General features: G+C 50.3%; 1 protein-coding gene across 1 annotated transcript in view; it reads left to right on the top strand.

Moving 5' to 3' along the window:
• The first annotated feature begins 608 nt into the window (after positions 1-608).
• LOC132398752 (suppressor of tumorigenicity 14 protein homolog) overlaps positions 609-13,647 on the top strand; it is a 48,564-nt gene continuing 35,525 nt past the window's right edge. The window contains exons 1-2 of the mRNA XM_059978637.1: positions 609-888; positions 9,740-9,914. Of these exons, the coding sequence (XP_059834620.1) occupies positions 9,752-9,914 (163 nt within the window). The 5' untranslated portion in view covers positions 609-888; positions 9,740-9,751. The remainder of the gene's footprint in view (positions 889-9,739; positions 9,915-13,647) is intronic.

The following is a 13,647-nucleotide window of genomic DNA, read 5'->3' as shown; positions in this document are numbered from 1 at the left end:
TCTATTTGGATTATTCCTGCCAAAATGTAGAACCTCACACTTCTCAGCATTAAACTCCATCTGCCAACGTTCAGCCCATTCTTCTAACCGGCATAAATCTCCCTGCAAGCTTTGAAAACCCACCTCATTATCCACAACACCTCCTACCTTAGTATCATCGGTATACTTACTAATCCAATTTACCACCCCATCATCCAGATCATTTATGTATATTACAAACAACATTGGGCCCAAAACAGATCCCTGAGGCACCCCGCTAGTCACCGGCCTCCATCCCGATAAACAATTATCCACCACTACTCTCTGGCATCTCCCATCTAGCCACTGTTGAATCCATTTTATTACTCCAGCATTAATACCTAAGGACTGAACCTTCTTAACTAACCTTCCATGTGGAACTTTGTCATGCTCAGTCTCCCGGAATTCCGGATGAAATATAGCCACTGGCGCGGCTTGCGAGCTGCAATGTGTGAAGGGATAAGATGCTATCTGCGGGAATCGGCGTTTCGGGAGGGTTGTCCTCAGCCTCCGGAGAGAGCAGAGGCGGTGGCGTCACGGAGGAACCTCAGCACCTTGAGGAGCAACTCCGCCCAGGGTTTTGGACTTGCTGCTGATGCTCCCGGGCCTCGCCCAGTCAGATCCCTCCTACCGCCCTTTTCATTGGGAGCAGAGGGACGGGGCGTCCTCAAGGCTGGGAGCAGGAAACAGAACCGAGGAAAGGAATTTCTCTCACCTGCTCCGTTCCCGGTTCCAGATCCCTGGGGGTCGCGGACGGAAGAAAATGCGTCTGAGGTAGAGAGCTTCAGAGAGTCTTGGAGCGGGACAACCAGGTAGAAAGAGGTGGTTAGAGAGAAGGAGAGCCTTTCGCAACGCGGAAACTGCCCTCGGGTGAGTGTCACGCCGCCCTCCCAGTCGGTTTCACAATGCGGGCAGGGTGATTTGGGGCTGCGGGGAGCGGCATCGGGTGGTGCCGGTCGATCGCGCTGGCGGTGGTTGGTTTCGGGCGGACGGGGGTCGGAGTTGGTGGGGTGGCGGAAGGGGACGAGGGAGCGCCGGCCCGTGAGAAAGGGTGGTGAAGGAGCGTGGAAAGGGTTGACGAGGGAGCGCACTCCAGAGAGTGGGGGTGAGGGAGCTCCCACACGGAGGTTTCAGGGGCAGTGGGGGTGACCTTGGGTGTTGAGAGAAATGATTCTTAAGGAGTCCATTTAGAATGTGCTGACACAGAAAGAACGTGCAAAGCAACTTGCAGGGCAACGTATAAACCAATTTGCAAAATCAGGATGAAACAATAGCTTGCTGATTAAAGAAGCGATACGGGTAACGGGAAGACATGCTTAACGGTTGAACAATAACGGTGTTAATGCGCTGAGGCTGATAAGTGGGCCAAAGGGGTAATCACATTTGTAATTTTGTAATGAGATTAAAGAAGAATGTAGGGTATAAAAAACTGTGCAAAGTGTAATTCGGCACTCAATCTAGCAGGAGCTGGTTGGGTCCGACTCTGCAGACTCGAAAAATAAAGTTTACCGTTCTGCAAATTGCTGAGACTCAGTGTGTTTCTGACAACGTGGGGGCTCGTCCGGGATCCACACTCCGGCCGCGGTGGACACGAGGAAGGACATCGGAGACGGTGCACCCCGCCGAGTTTGGCGGTCCCTGACTCCTTGCTCGTCGCTCCAACGCGGCTTGAGCGAGTGATATCCGGACAGCGCAGAGCGGTAAACGGGGAGAAGGGGACAGTACCTGGTACTGGAAGTCCCCAGGACGCACCGGGTAAGTGCCTACTATTATAGTAGAACGGTGCGGGAATAAGTAAGGACGGAGAAGACCGGGATCGCTACCCGGGGGTCCTCCTGATTAAGTAAGAGCGGAATAAGATGGGAGGGGGTGGCTCTAAAAAGAAAGAGGAGACGGAGAAGACCGGGACCATACCCGGGGGTTCCTCCTGATAGCCCCCTCGGTAGAATGTTTGAGAATTGGGGATGTGGAAGACTAAAAGGGAAACAAAAGAAAAAAATGATACAGTACTGTTTAATTTGGTCGAAACAGCCGATAGAAAAACCTGCGGTCTGGTGGCCGCGGCTTGGGTCTGAGGAGGATTGGGTACGACAAGCCTTAAACATTTACGTTAATTCAAAACCAAATGTAAAACCGGAAGAAATTGCTTATGCTTTTTGTTGGGCTCCCTGGCCAGGAGTAACAACAAAGAGTTTTAAATTGGGCATTAAAGGGGAGCGGAAGTGGGACCCACTCGATCATTTACCCCCTCCCTATGTCCAGCCTTCTGCGCCCCTTGCGGGAGCAGAGGGAGGACGTGAAGAAAGTGAAAAGAGAGGGATGTTAGGGAAAAAGCAAAGGCAAGGATCGAAACAAGGAGTGTGACAGGAGCAGATAAGAAAAAGAAAGACGAATTAAAAAAGGAAGAGGTACAGCTGTGTCCCCTTCGAGAGGTTCCAATGGGAGGAGAACGGGGAGGAACAGGATTTGTAAACGTCCCTCTGACAAGTACCGAAGTACGAGGATTTAAGAAAGATATGAAAACTTTATTAGAAGATCCAATGGGACTGGCAGAACAGTTGGATCAATTCTTAGGACCTAATGTTTACACTTGGGAAGAAATGCATGCGATTATGGGAATGCTATTTTCTGCACAAGAGAGGCAAATGATACGACAAGCTGCAATATCAATTTGGGGAAGGGAACAGCCGAATGAGTTACCGGGGGACCAGAAATTTCCAGTAAACGACCCACAGTGGGACAAACAAGCAGAAGAGAGAAGACGGCAATATCCCATTGCCATGGAAGGGAGGAGGGGATTACAACCTGTAATTGAGACATTAGTATCAGATGGACTCCTGGAAGAATGTATGTCACCCTTTAATACCCCCATCCTACCGGTCCGAAAGCCCGACGGCACGTATCGAATGGTTCAAGATCTGAGAGGCTTAAATGCGGTAGTCCAAACACGATACCCGGTAGTGCCTAACCCCTATACATTAATGAGCAAAATACCTCCTGAACATGAATGGTTCAGTGTGATAGATCTAAAAGATGCCTTTTGGAGTTGCCCGTTGGAGGAAGGTAGCCGAGATATGTTCGCATTTGAATGGGAAAATCAATTCACTGGGCGGAAGAAGCAACTCCGGTGGACCGTCTTGCCCCAAGGGTTCATGGAGTCCCCAAACCTATTCGAACAGGTACTGGAGCAAGTATTGGCTGGATTCCATTGTACCGAAAAGAACTAACTATTACAGTATGTCGATGACCTACTACTATCGGGACCAGCAGAGGAGGTAGTGCGAGACGATACTATAAGACTCCTGAATTACCTAGGAGAAAAAGGATTGCGGGTGTCCAAGAAGAAACTGCAATTTGTCGAGAAGGAAATAACATATCTCGGACACAGAGTCAGTAAAGGGCACCGCCAAATAACCCCAGAAAGAATAGCGGGAATAACTAAAATACCGCTTCCCAGGACAAAGAAGGAAATAAGACAATTTCTGGGCTTAGTGGGCTATTGCCGGATTTGGATAGAGAATTATACCCCCCTGGTGAAGTTTATGTACGACAAATTGGCAAAGGAAGACCGGGGAATAATCAGCTGGACCGAAGAAGAAGAACAGAAGTTCAGGAAAATAAAAGGGCAACTAATTCGGGCCCCGGTATTAACACTGCCAGCACTGGAAAAGCCCTTTCAGCTGTATGCAACAAACAATGAAGGAACTGCGTTAGGAGTACTAACCCAAGAAAAAGGAGGAAAGCGGCAACCTGTGGCCTTTTTATCAAAAATGTTAGACCCGGTATCCCAGGGATGGCCGACGTGCATACAAGCCGTAGCGGCAGCAGCCGTACTAGTAGAAGAAGTACGGAAATTAACCTTTGGGGGAAGAATGACGGTGTATACCCAGCACTCCGTTAGCACCCTCTTAGCCCAAAAAGCTCAGCGGTGGTTGACGGACTCTCGCATACTGAAATACGAAACCATTCTGATGGTCGGGGATGATGTAAGCTTTGAAAGGAACAATAGTTGTAACCCGGCACAGTTCTTATACGGGGAATCAATAGGGGAGCCCGACAAACATCAGAAGGCGAGTGGAAGACCCCCAACGGACGGCAAGTACTGAATAAGGAAGTAACTCGTCATATACTGCAACAACTACACCAACAAAGCCATTGGGGAGTGCAAGCTATGTGCGACACTATCCTAAGGGACTATGTTTGTAAAGGGATATTCACACTAGCTCAACAGGAGGTGTGGGGCTGTTACACCTGCCAAAAGGTAAACAAGAAAATGATGCGTGCCACCCATAAGGGGGGACAAACACTAGCCATCCGACTGTTCCATCGGATCCAAATAGACTTTACGGAACTACCACAAGTTCAGAGATGGAAGTACCTGTTAGTAATTGTGGATCACTTCACTCGGTGGGTGGAAGCATTCCCAACCACTAAAGCGGACGCCCCTACAGTGGCACGGATCCTATTAGAAAATATAGTCCCGAGATATGGAATAATGGGGTCTATTGATTCAGATAGGGGAACACACTTTGCCTCAAAAACACACCAGCTAATCTGTGACGCCTTGGGAATCCAGTGGAAGCTGCACACCCCCTGGCACCCTCAGAGCTCAGGAAGAGTTGAGAGGATGAACAGTACTTTGAAGACGCAATTGACAAAACTAATGATGGAAACCAAGCTACCCTGGACCAAGTGTCTACCCCTGGCCCTACTAAGAATCCGCACGGCTCCTCGAAAAGATATAGGAGTATCCCCTTATGAAATGTTGTTTGGCCTTCCATATTGGAACAAGGTGGAGGGCTATCCTTCCCTGCAAGGGGGAGATGTCTTTGTAAGGGACTATTTACAGGCACTGTCTCGTTCTTTTGCAGAATTGCGCAGGAAGGGGTTACTCGCACAAACCCCACCTCTGGACTTCGCACTCCACCGAACTCAGCCCGGTGACTGGGTCCTGATTAAGACTTGGAAGCCAGAGAAGTTACAGCCGCAGTGGGAAGGCCCATTCCAGGTGCTACTGACCACCGAAGCCGCAGTAAGGACAAAAGAAAAAGGGTGGACCCACGCCGCGAGAATCAAGGGACCCGTAAAGCCCGAAGAAGGTGCAGAATGGACTTGCGTCCAGGGAGAAGACCCGATGGTGCTAAAGCTCAAAAGACGGACAGAATGAACTTTGGGACTGTAATGTATATACTGCTATTGTTGAGAAGCGCTGAAGGGGGATGTGATAAGTGCAGGACGACGGTAAGGGTGGGCATGACGGTTTTTCCAGGGTCCTTTGTATCACACTCGCATGTAAACGAGAAATGTTATGACTACAACAAAAAGGAGGAGTATGTGGAAAGTTTAATCTAACCAACTGCTGCTTAAAGATAGATGACAACGGAAAGGTGGTTCAAAAAAATATCAGATAAAATAAGGAAACTGACCCACGTGCCGGTACAGACCTTGAAGCCGCTGGGGTATTGGGACTGGCTGGACGGATGGTTGAAAGGAGGCTGGTGGCGAACCGCTTTAGGGGTTATAGGAGGGGGATTGATGGTCCTCCTTCTGGTACCATGTCTGATCCCCTGCTTGCGGGAGCTAGTAGCTCGGGTGGCAAGACAAGTCATGCAACCAGGGGCCCCGGCTGATCCTGTTCAGGTACTCCTACAAAGGGAAATAGAGCTAGAGGAAGAAGCCTATGTAAACCCGTGGCAAAAGCCCAACTGATAGCACATTCTAAAAAGAAAAAGGGTGGATTGAGAGAAATGATTCTTAAGGAGTCCATTTAGAATGTGCTGACACAGAAAGAACGTGCAAAGCAACTTGCAGGGCAACGTATAAACCAATTTGCAAAATCAGGATGAAACAATAGCTTGCTGATTAAAGAAGCGATACGGGTAACGGGAAGACATGCTTAACGGTTGAACAATAACGGTGTTAATGCGCTGAGGCTGATAAGTGGGCCAAAGGGGTAATCACATTTGTAATTTTGTAATGAGATTAAAGAAGAATGTAGGGTATAAAAAACTGTGCAAAGTGTAATTCGGCACTCAATCTAGCAGGAGCTGGTTGGGTCCGACTCTGCAGACTCGAAAAATAAAGTTTACCGTTCTGCAAATTGCTGAGACTCAGTGTGTTTCTGACAGGTGTAAAATCGCGAAGGGCATAAATAGGGCGAATGTACCCCGGGGGCGGGGGGGGGGGTCAAGGATCAGAGGGCACAGGTGAGAGAGGAGAAATTTAATAGGGACTTGAGAGGCAACTTTTGCACCCAAAGGATGGTGGGACTATGGAACTAGTGAGAGGAAGAAGTTGAGGTTGCTGTTTATAATCATTGATGTGAAATGTGTCCTGTGGCAACAACACAGTGTAAAAACGTGAAAATCACTTTAAGTTACAGATAAACCGAGCACAAAAATACTCAAGGGTTCAGAAATGATAGTGGAGAGGAAGGTACCAGACCTGAAACTCTGAGTGTGAGTCCTGGGCTCCTGTATCCCCACTCCAATGGTGGTAACAAGAAGTGGGCATTTCCCAGGTGGTCAGGGTTCTTACTGGTGAAAGCTGCCTACTCCAGGGGTTGAAGAGGCCCTTTGGTGATGGGGAGGATTCAAGATGGTTTAATGTAACTTCCTGAACACAACTGGAAAGGAGAATAAAATAATTGTCCCTCTGGATTAAATGTAACATAAAAACCACAGTAAGATAAATAATGCAATAATAACAAGATATAAATACACAGGCTAGGTTACAGGCATTGCTTGTGAAGTGACGCCAGGCGCAGGACTGTCTGTACGTAAGCTGACTGACAGGAGATGGTAAGGTAGTGGTGGTTGGGGGTGTGGAGGAGTGGGTTAGTGGATGATGGTGTTGATCAGCCTTAACGCTTGAGGAAGTAACTTTCTGAGTCTGGTGGTCCTGGCATGGGTGCCACGTAGCCTCCTCCCTAATGGGAGTGGGACCAACAGTCCATGAGGAGGGTGGGTGGGATCGCAGCTTCTCCCTCGTGCAGTAATGTGGGGGGGGGGGAGCTCAAAGAGGCCAGCAGTTCAGGGCGGTGAATCCTTCCCTTCAGAGAGTCTCCCTAGTCTGGGGTCCTGGCGATGGACTGTTACCCTGTAACCAGACACGAGTCAGGTGGTGCCTGGTGAGAGGGCTGGGCGCATCTGCGAATCAAACGGAAGCCACTTTTGGCAAACTGGAACTCTCTGTGTACAACCAGACACTCGATCAAAGGCCAGTGTGGGGCCCCCTTGGCAGAGGGGGTAGAGCCCCTGCCTCCCAGTCCTAAACTCGAGCACCATGTGAGAGACCCAACCCTCTTGAACGCAGGAGATGGCTGGCTCTGCAACCCCAGAGTCCATGGTCTCAGAGGGAGGGTGTGGGGGAGGAAGAGGCCAGACAGTGAGGATTGATAGGGGTTAAAGGGGCTTCTCAGAGACCGGGAGGGTTGTAGGGAATGGGGTGTTCACAGAGATGGGGGTGATCCCCAGGTTTTGGGAGTGCAGTTGTGGAGGACAGACCCCGTCTTCCCAGAGGTAGACAGCCTGGCAGCCACGGGATCTGTCGGCGCCATGGCCCACACTGGCACCTTCACTGCGCACACCTGCATCTCTACTGTGACACACCCCAAGCCTTGGCTCATTCCCGTCTCTTCCTGTTTATCTCGTCCGACTGCTTTTGCTACTGGGTTCATTGTGTGTGGGGATGGGTGTCAGGGAGGAGAGCTGGGCCGGTTGTGAGTGGAATCGCCTCCTCACTCTTGTCACTCTCACCTTCTCCTCCAACCTCCAATGTCTCTCTGATCACGCAGTCTGTTCCTCTCTCACTCTGTCTCTCTGTCTCTCTCTCTCTCTGCCTCTCTCGCAGCTCCCTCTGCTCACCCATCTGCCCAACATCCTCCCTCTGCCCCCTCCTTTCCTGCCCCACTCACACTCCTACTGCTTCTCACCGTCTGCTGCCCTCTGCCCTAACACTCTATGCCCCCTCTCTCTACCCCTCTCTCATCTCTTCTCCCTCTCTCTGAATCCATCTCTGTCCATCCCCCCTACTCACCCTATCTCCCTAACCCCACCTCTGCCCTCTCTCTCCCCCTTCCCCATCACTCCCTCCCTCTCGCCCCCTCTCACTGCCCCTCTCCCCTTTTCCCTCTCTCCCCTGCTCCCCCCCACTCTCTCTCTCACTCTGCCCTTTCTCTCTCTGCTCCTATCTCTCACTGCCTTCTCTCCCTCTGCCCCTCCTCTCTCCATCCCCCTCTCTTGCTAACCCCATCTCTCTCTTCCCCACTCGCTCTGCCACTCCCTCTCTCTGTCTCTGTTTCTGTCAGTCTCTGGCTCTCTCTCCAACCCTTCTATGCATCTCTTCCACTCCCCTTCACTCCCCCCCTCCTCAACTCTCCCTCACTCCCCTCACTCCACTCCCCTCACCCACCCTCTCCCCTCACCCACCCTCTCCCCTCACCCACCCTCTCCCCTCACCCACCCTCTCTCCTCACTCCCCCTCTCACCTCACACCCCACTCCCCTCACCCACCCTCTCCCCTTACCCACCCTCTCCCCACACCCACCCTCTCCCCACACCCACCCTCTCCCCACACCCACCCTCTCCCCACACCCACCCTCTCCCCTCACTCCCCCTCTCACCTCACACCCCCTCTCCTCACCCACCCTCTCCTCCCTCTCTCTCCTCACTCTCTATCTCCTCACCCACCCTCTTTCCTCCCCCTCTCTCCTAACCCCCATCTCCTCAGCTCCCCCCTCACCCCCTCTCTCCACATGCCCCCTCTATCACCCCCCACCCCTCTCCTCACCCCCCCTCTCTTCACACTCCCCCTCCTCCCTCTCCACTACTCTGTCTTTTCCCTCTTCCCTCTCCCTCTCTGGCTCTGACTGTTTGTGCATCTGTCTCTGGCTCTCTCTCCCCTTTCTCTCACCCCTTCCTGATTTACCTCCACTTGTTTCTCTCTTCCTGTACGATCCCTCACTGTCCACCTCTCTCCCAGATTCAGTGAGGTTGATGGGGTGGGTCAGGACTCCCCTGTTACCAACGTTTCTTACTCACATCCTATCATCTTTCCTTTGTATCCCATTTGACAGGACTCTTCAGTAACCCTGTCACTGAGCCCTGAGGAAAGGTTCCGGGTGTTGACAGAGGGGGCAGGTATCTCATGAGGACAAATTGGGTCAGCATGGGCAAGCAACGAAGGTTGTTCCAATAATCCTTTAATCCAGAAATGAGACCAGGAGGCGCAGAGGCGGAAAATGAGAGGGGTGGCTTGCAACGTAGAGAGAGAGGGAGGATGTGGAGTGAGGAGGATGAGAGAGGGGGAAGGAGAGATAGGGAAGAGAGAGTAGGAGAAGGAAATGGAGAGAGTGAGAAGGAAGGGAGGAGGAGGAACAGGGAGGCGAGAGGGATGGGGAGAGCTGGGGAAGGGAGAAGGACGGGGAGTGAGAGAGGAGGGGAGAGAGATGCTTTATGGGGGTGGACAGTGATAGAAGAGAGAGCTGGAGGGTGGGGAAGAGAGAAGGGGTGAAGGTGGGGAGAGGTTGGAGGGTAAGGGGGGAGGTGTTGCAGATGGACAAGGGGGAAGAGAGAGACTGAGCCAACTGAGACTGTCATACCGATCTTTCTCCCTCTCACCCAGATTTTGTGAACGGTGAGTGGTCGTCACGAAGCATTAAACGGGAGAGGAGTGCCACTTTCACGCACCCGCTCAAACCCTCTCCCTCTGTGTGTTCCAGGTGTCCCACAAGATGCAGGATCCGCAGGTACTGGAGAACTTCCTCCCCGACTCCAGCACGAGACCCAGTAAACCATGCAGCAAGCGGACTCGCCCCTGGGTGGTGGTGTTGGCCGTGTTGGTGATCCTGGTATTCTTGGGGGCTGTGGCTGGGATTCTCTACTGGTACTTCACAGGTAAACAACCCCCCCACCCAACATTGTCCCTCCCCGGGCTGTGCCGGGAGCGGGGTCTAATCCTTCCCATTGTGCCTAGCGTTCTCCGCGTCTGCCGAATTCCTTTGCCCCTCGTGCTGGAGGGTGAAGAGCTGTGCGGAGCTTTGCTGTTGGAGAGGTAGAGGAGACTTTAGCTGTTGTTTCCATGGCGGCGGAGGCTGAGGGGAGATCCGGTAGAAGTTTATAAACTTGTGAGAGTTTATTAATATAGAATTGACGAATTTCAGCAGGGTGGAAGTGTCTGTTACCAGGGGAATGTATTTAAGGTGAGAGCGGGAAAGCTCCCAGGAGATGCGCAGAGAGTTTTCTTTTACACGGAGAGTGGTGGGTGCCGGAATGTGCTGCTGGGCTTGGTGGTGCAGGTAGATACGATAGAGACACTTAGGCGTGGATCTTCAGGGCATGGACGTTGTGTTGGCAGAAGACGTTGTCTTTAAAACTCACGTGGGCCCCTGCCTTTTTGTCAGCTGCGTGGAATAGCCCATGTTCCAGCCCCTCCCTGGTAACGCTCCTCGATTCTTTCTGCGCTGCACCTACGACTGCATTGGTGCTGCTTCATGCGCCCATGCTGACTTGTCAATTTCGTCAACAACTTCCACCCCGCCCTTAAATTCACGTGACCCACCTCTGGCGCCTCTCTTCCCTTCGACCTACTTTTGTAAACCACCTGATTCTCACAGCATTCTTCACCATACTTGTTCCCACCCTACCACTGGTAAAAGTGCCATTTCTCTTGGTCCCTCTCTTTTTCCATTCTGGTTCCCCCCCTCACCCTCCTCACCTGCCCATCACCTCTCTCTGGTGCCCCTCCTCCTTCCCTTTGATCTCTGCTTTAATTGTCCTCTCCTATCTCCTTTTATCTCCTTCCTCAGCCCATCAAGTCTGCTCCGTCATTCTGTGGCTGATTTAATACCCCTCTCAATCCCATTCTCCTGCCTTCTTCCCATAACCTTTGATGCACTGACTAATCAAGGATCTATCAGCCTCCACGTTAGATCTGTCCAATGACCTGGTTTCCACAGATTCACCATCAAAATTAATCCTTATCTGTGTTCTGAAGGGACTTCCCTTTGGCCCTAACAGAAACATCCTCTCCACGTCCACTTGATCGAGGTCTTTCAATATTTGTCAGCTTTCAGTGAAATCCTCTTCATTCTTTAAACTCCAGTGAGTACAGACCCGGAGCTGTCAGATAGCCTTTATACAGTAACCCTTTTTTATCCCGGTATAATTCTCGTGAGTCTCTTCTGGGCCTTCTCCAATGCCAGCAATTCTTTCTTGGATGTGGGGCCCAGAACAGTTCACAATGCTCCATATGTGGTCTGGGCCAGGCTTGTAAGGGCTCGGCGTGAGAACCTTTGTCACAGTGGACAATCGCGGGTCCTAAACGTCAGCTGGGCCGTCTTGGACTGTTTTCCCTGGAGTGAAGGAGGCCGAGGGGTGGCAATAAGGCGGATGGTCACGATCTTTCCCCTGGGGCAGGGGAGTCTAAATCTAGAGGGCACAGTTTTAAGATGCAAGGGAAAAGGTTTAAAGGAGTGACTTTGTCACCCCGAGGGTGCTGGGTACATGGCGAAGGAGATTTTGATGGGTATGTGGATAGGAACGGTCGAGGAATATTGGTCAAACACTAGTTTAGATGAACATAGACCAGTGCAGCACCATACTGTGCTACAGTATACAGCCCGTCAGCCCACTGTGTAGTGCCTATCTATATACACCTACCCCACAATCACACTAACCCTTCCCCCCTGCAGAGCCCATAACCCTCTATCTCTTACATCCATTTTCTCATCCAAGAGTGCTTTAAATGCTCTCTTCCCCTCTACTACCAACCCCCCACCCGCAGAGTGTTCTATGAACATACCACTTCTTAAAAAATACTTCTGACATGTCACCTAAACGGTCCTCCACTCAGTTGAAAAGAATGGTTTCTCATATTAGCCCTTGCTGCCCTGGGAAAAAGTCTCCAGCTGTATCCTCTGTCTATGTCTCTTCTCATCTTCTACTCCTCTATCAAGTCACCTCTCATTTTGTTTTGCTCTAAAGAGAGAGCCTTTAACCTTTTCTCATAAGGCATGTTCTCTGATCCAGGCAGCATCCTGGTAAATCTCCTCGACAACCTCTTTAAAGCTTCCAAATTTCAGGAGGCAGCCAGTGCTGAACACAATACTCCCAAGTTTGCTTTATAGAGCTGCAGCATTACTTTGTGGATTTTAAATTCACCCCTTGGGGATGGGGATCAATTAGAACTCAGTTTAGTTGCAATTTATTTCAATCCAGGCATCTTTTGAAACTATTAAAAGGACACAAAGAATCTTTAAACATAAAACATATGAACATGATGCATTGAATGGTGGTAAATTAAGTTTAATAAAAAAGAAAATTTTTACCAGTTCCTGTGTGATTCCAAGCTTTTACATTTGTCCCTGCAGCAATGCGATGATCCCCATTCTCTGTCCCACCATTGCTGGCGCCCCATCAGTTGTGATGCCAATTAGCTTCGACACATTAAGTTTCATTTCTGACATCATTTTCTACAAAGCTTAAAAAATGTCTGCTCCATTAGCCGCGTCCTTCATAGGAATTAATTGAATAAACTCTTCAAAAGTTTGAAAAGTTGAGACCACTCCTCGCACTGCAAGTTGAGCAGTATCTCTCAAGTCTGTGTTCTCATCAAGCGCAATTGAAATTCGTTGCAGGCATCCCTTAAACAACTTTTAACATCTGGCATTTCTTCAATGATGAGGAAGGACAGGCAGAACATAATTGTAGCCAGTTAAAGGGGTAGATGTTTCCATTTCAATGCTAGGAGTATTAGGAAGAAGGAGGATGAACTTAGAGCATGGATTAGTACGTGGAACTACGATGTTGTGGCCGTTACTGAAACTTGGTTGGAGGAAGGGCAGGATTGGATGATGCAGGTCCTGGGATTCAGGTGTTTTGAAAGGAATAGGATGGGAGATAGAAAAGGGAGGGGAGTGGCATTGCTGGTCAGGGATAGTATCACGGCTATAGAAAGGGAGGACGCTGCAGAAGGAGTGTCCACGGAGTCAGTCTGGGTGGAAGTCGGAAATAGGAAGGGATCAGTCACTGTGCCGGGAGTAGTCTACAGGCCCCCAGATAGCCCTCTGGACACCGAGGAGCAGAGAAGCAGGCAGATTTCAGAATGGTACAGGAAATACAGGGTAATATTTATGGGTGATTTCAACTTCCCTCATATTGACTGGCACGTCCTGAATGCCAGGGGGATAGATGGGTAGATCACCATTTTGGTGAGAGTGACCACAACTCCCTTAGCTTCAGCATAGGAAAGGGATAAAATCAGACAACATGGTAAAGTGCTTAACTGGGGAAGGGCTAACTTTGAAGGGATGAGGCAGGAACTAGCGAGAGTAAACTGGAAACAGATGTTCAAAGGGGAAAGCACAGAAGTAATGTGGGAGAAGTTTAGGGACCACTTGTGCTGGGTTCAGGATAGGTTTGTCCCACTGAGGCAAGGACAAAATGGTAGGAAAAGGGAACGGGTCTCGTAATGTCGCCTGATACTTGCCACCTTCTTCACAGCAACGTTTTCTAGGCAAATGAGGCAAACTGGTTTCCCAATTTGCTGGATGAAGAAGTAATCTCATATCCAAGTGACATGGAAATTTCGGCACGCAGTGTCTGCCTTCTTGCGTTTTGCATTCATTGC

The sequence above is a fragment of the Hypanus sabinus genome, chromosome 1, assembly GCF_030144855.1.
Source record: "Hypanus sabinus isolate sHypSab1 chromosome 1, sHypSab1.hap1, whole genome shotgun sequence".
Classification (NCBI taxonomy): Eukaryota; Metazoa; Chordata; class Chondrichthyes; order Myliobatiformes; family Dasyatidae; genus Hypanus; species Hypanus sabinus.
Note: the sequence above shows the minus strand (reverse complement) of the source record. Positions and strands in the feature narration are given on the sequence as shown.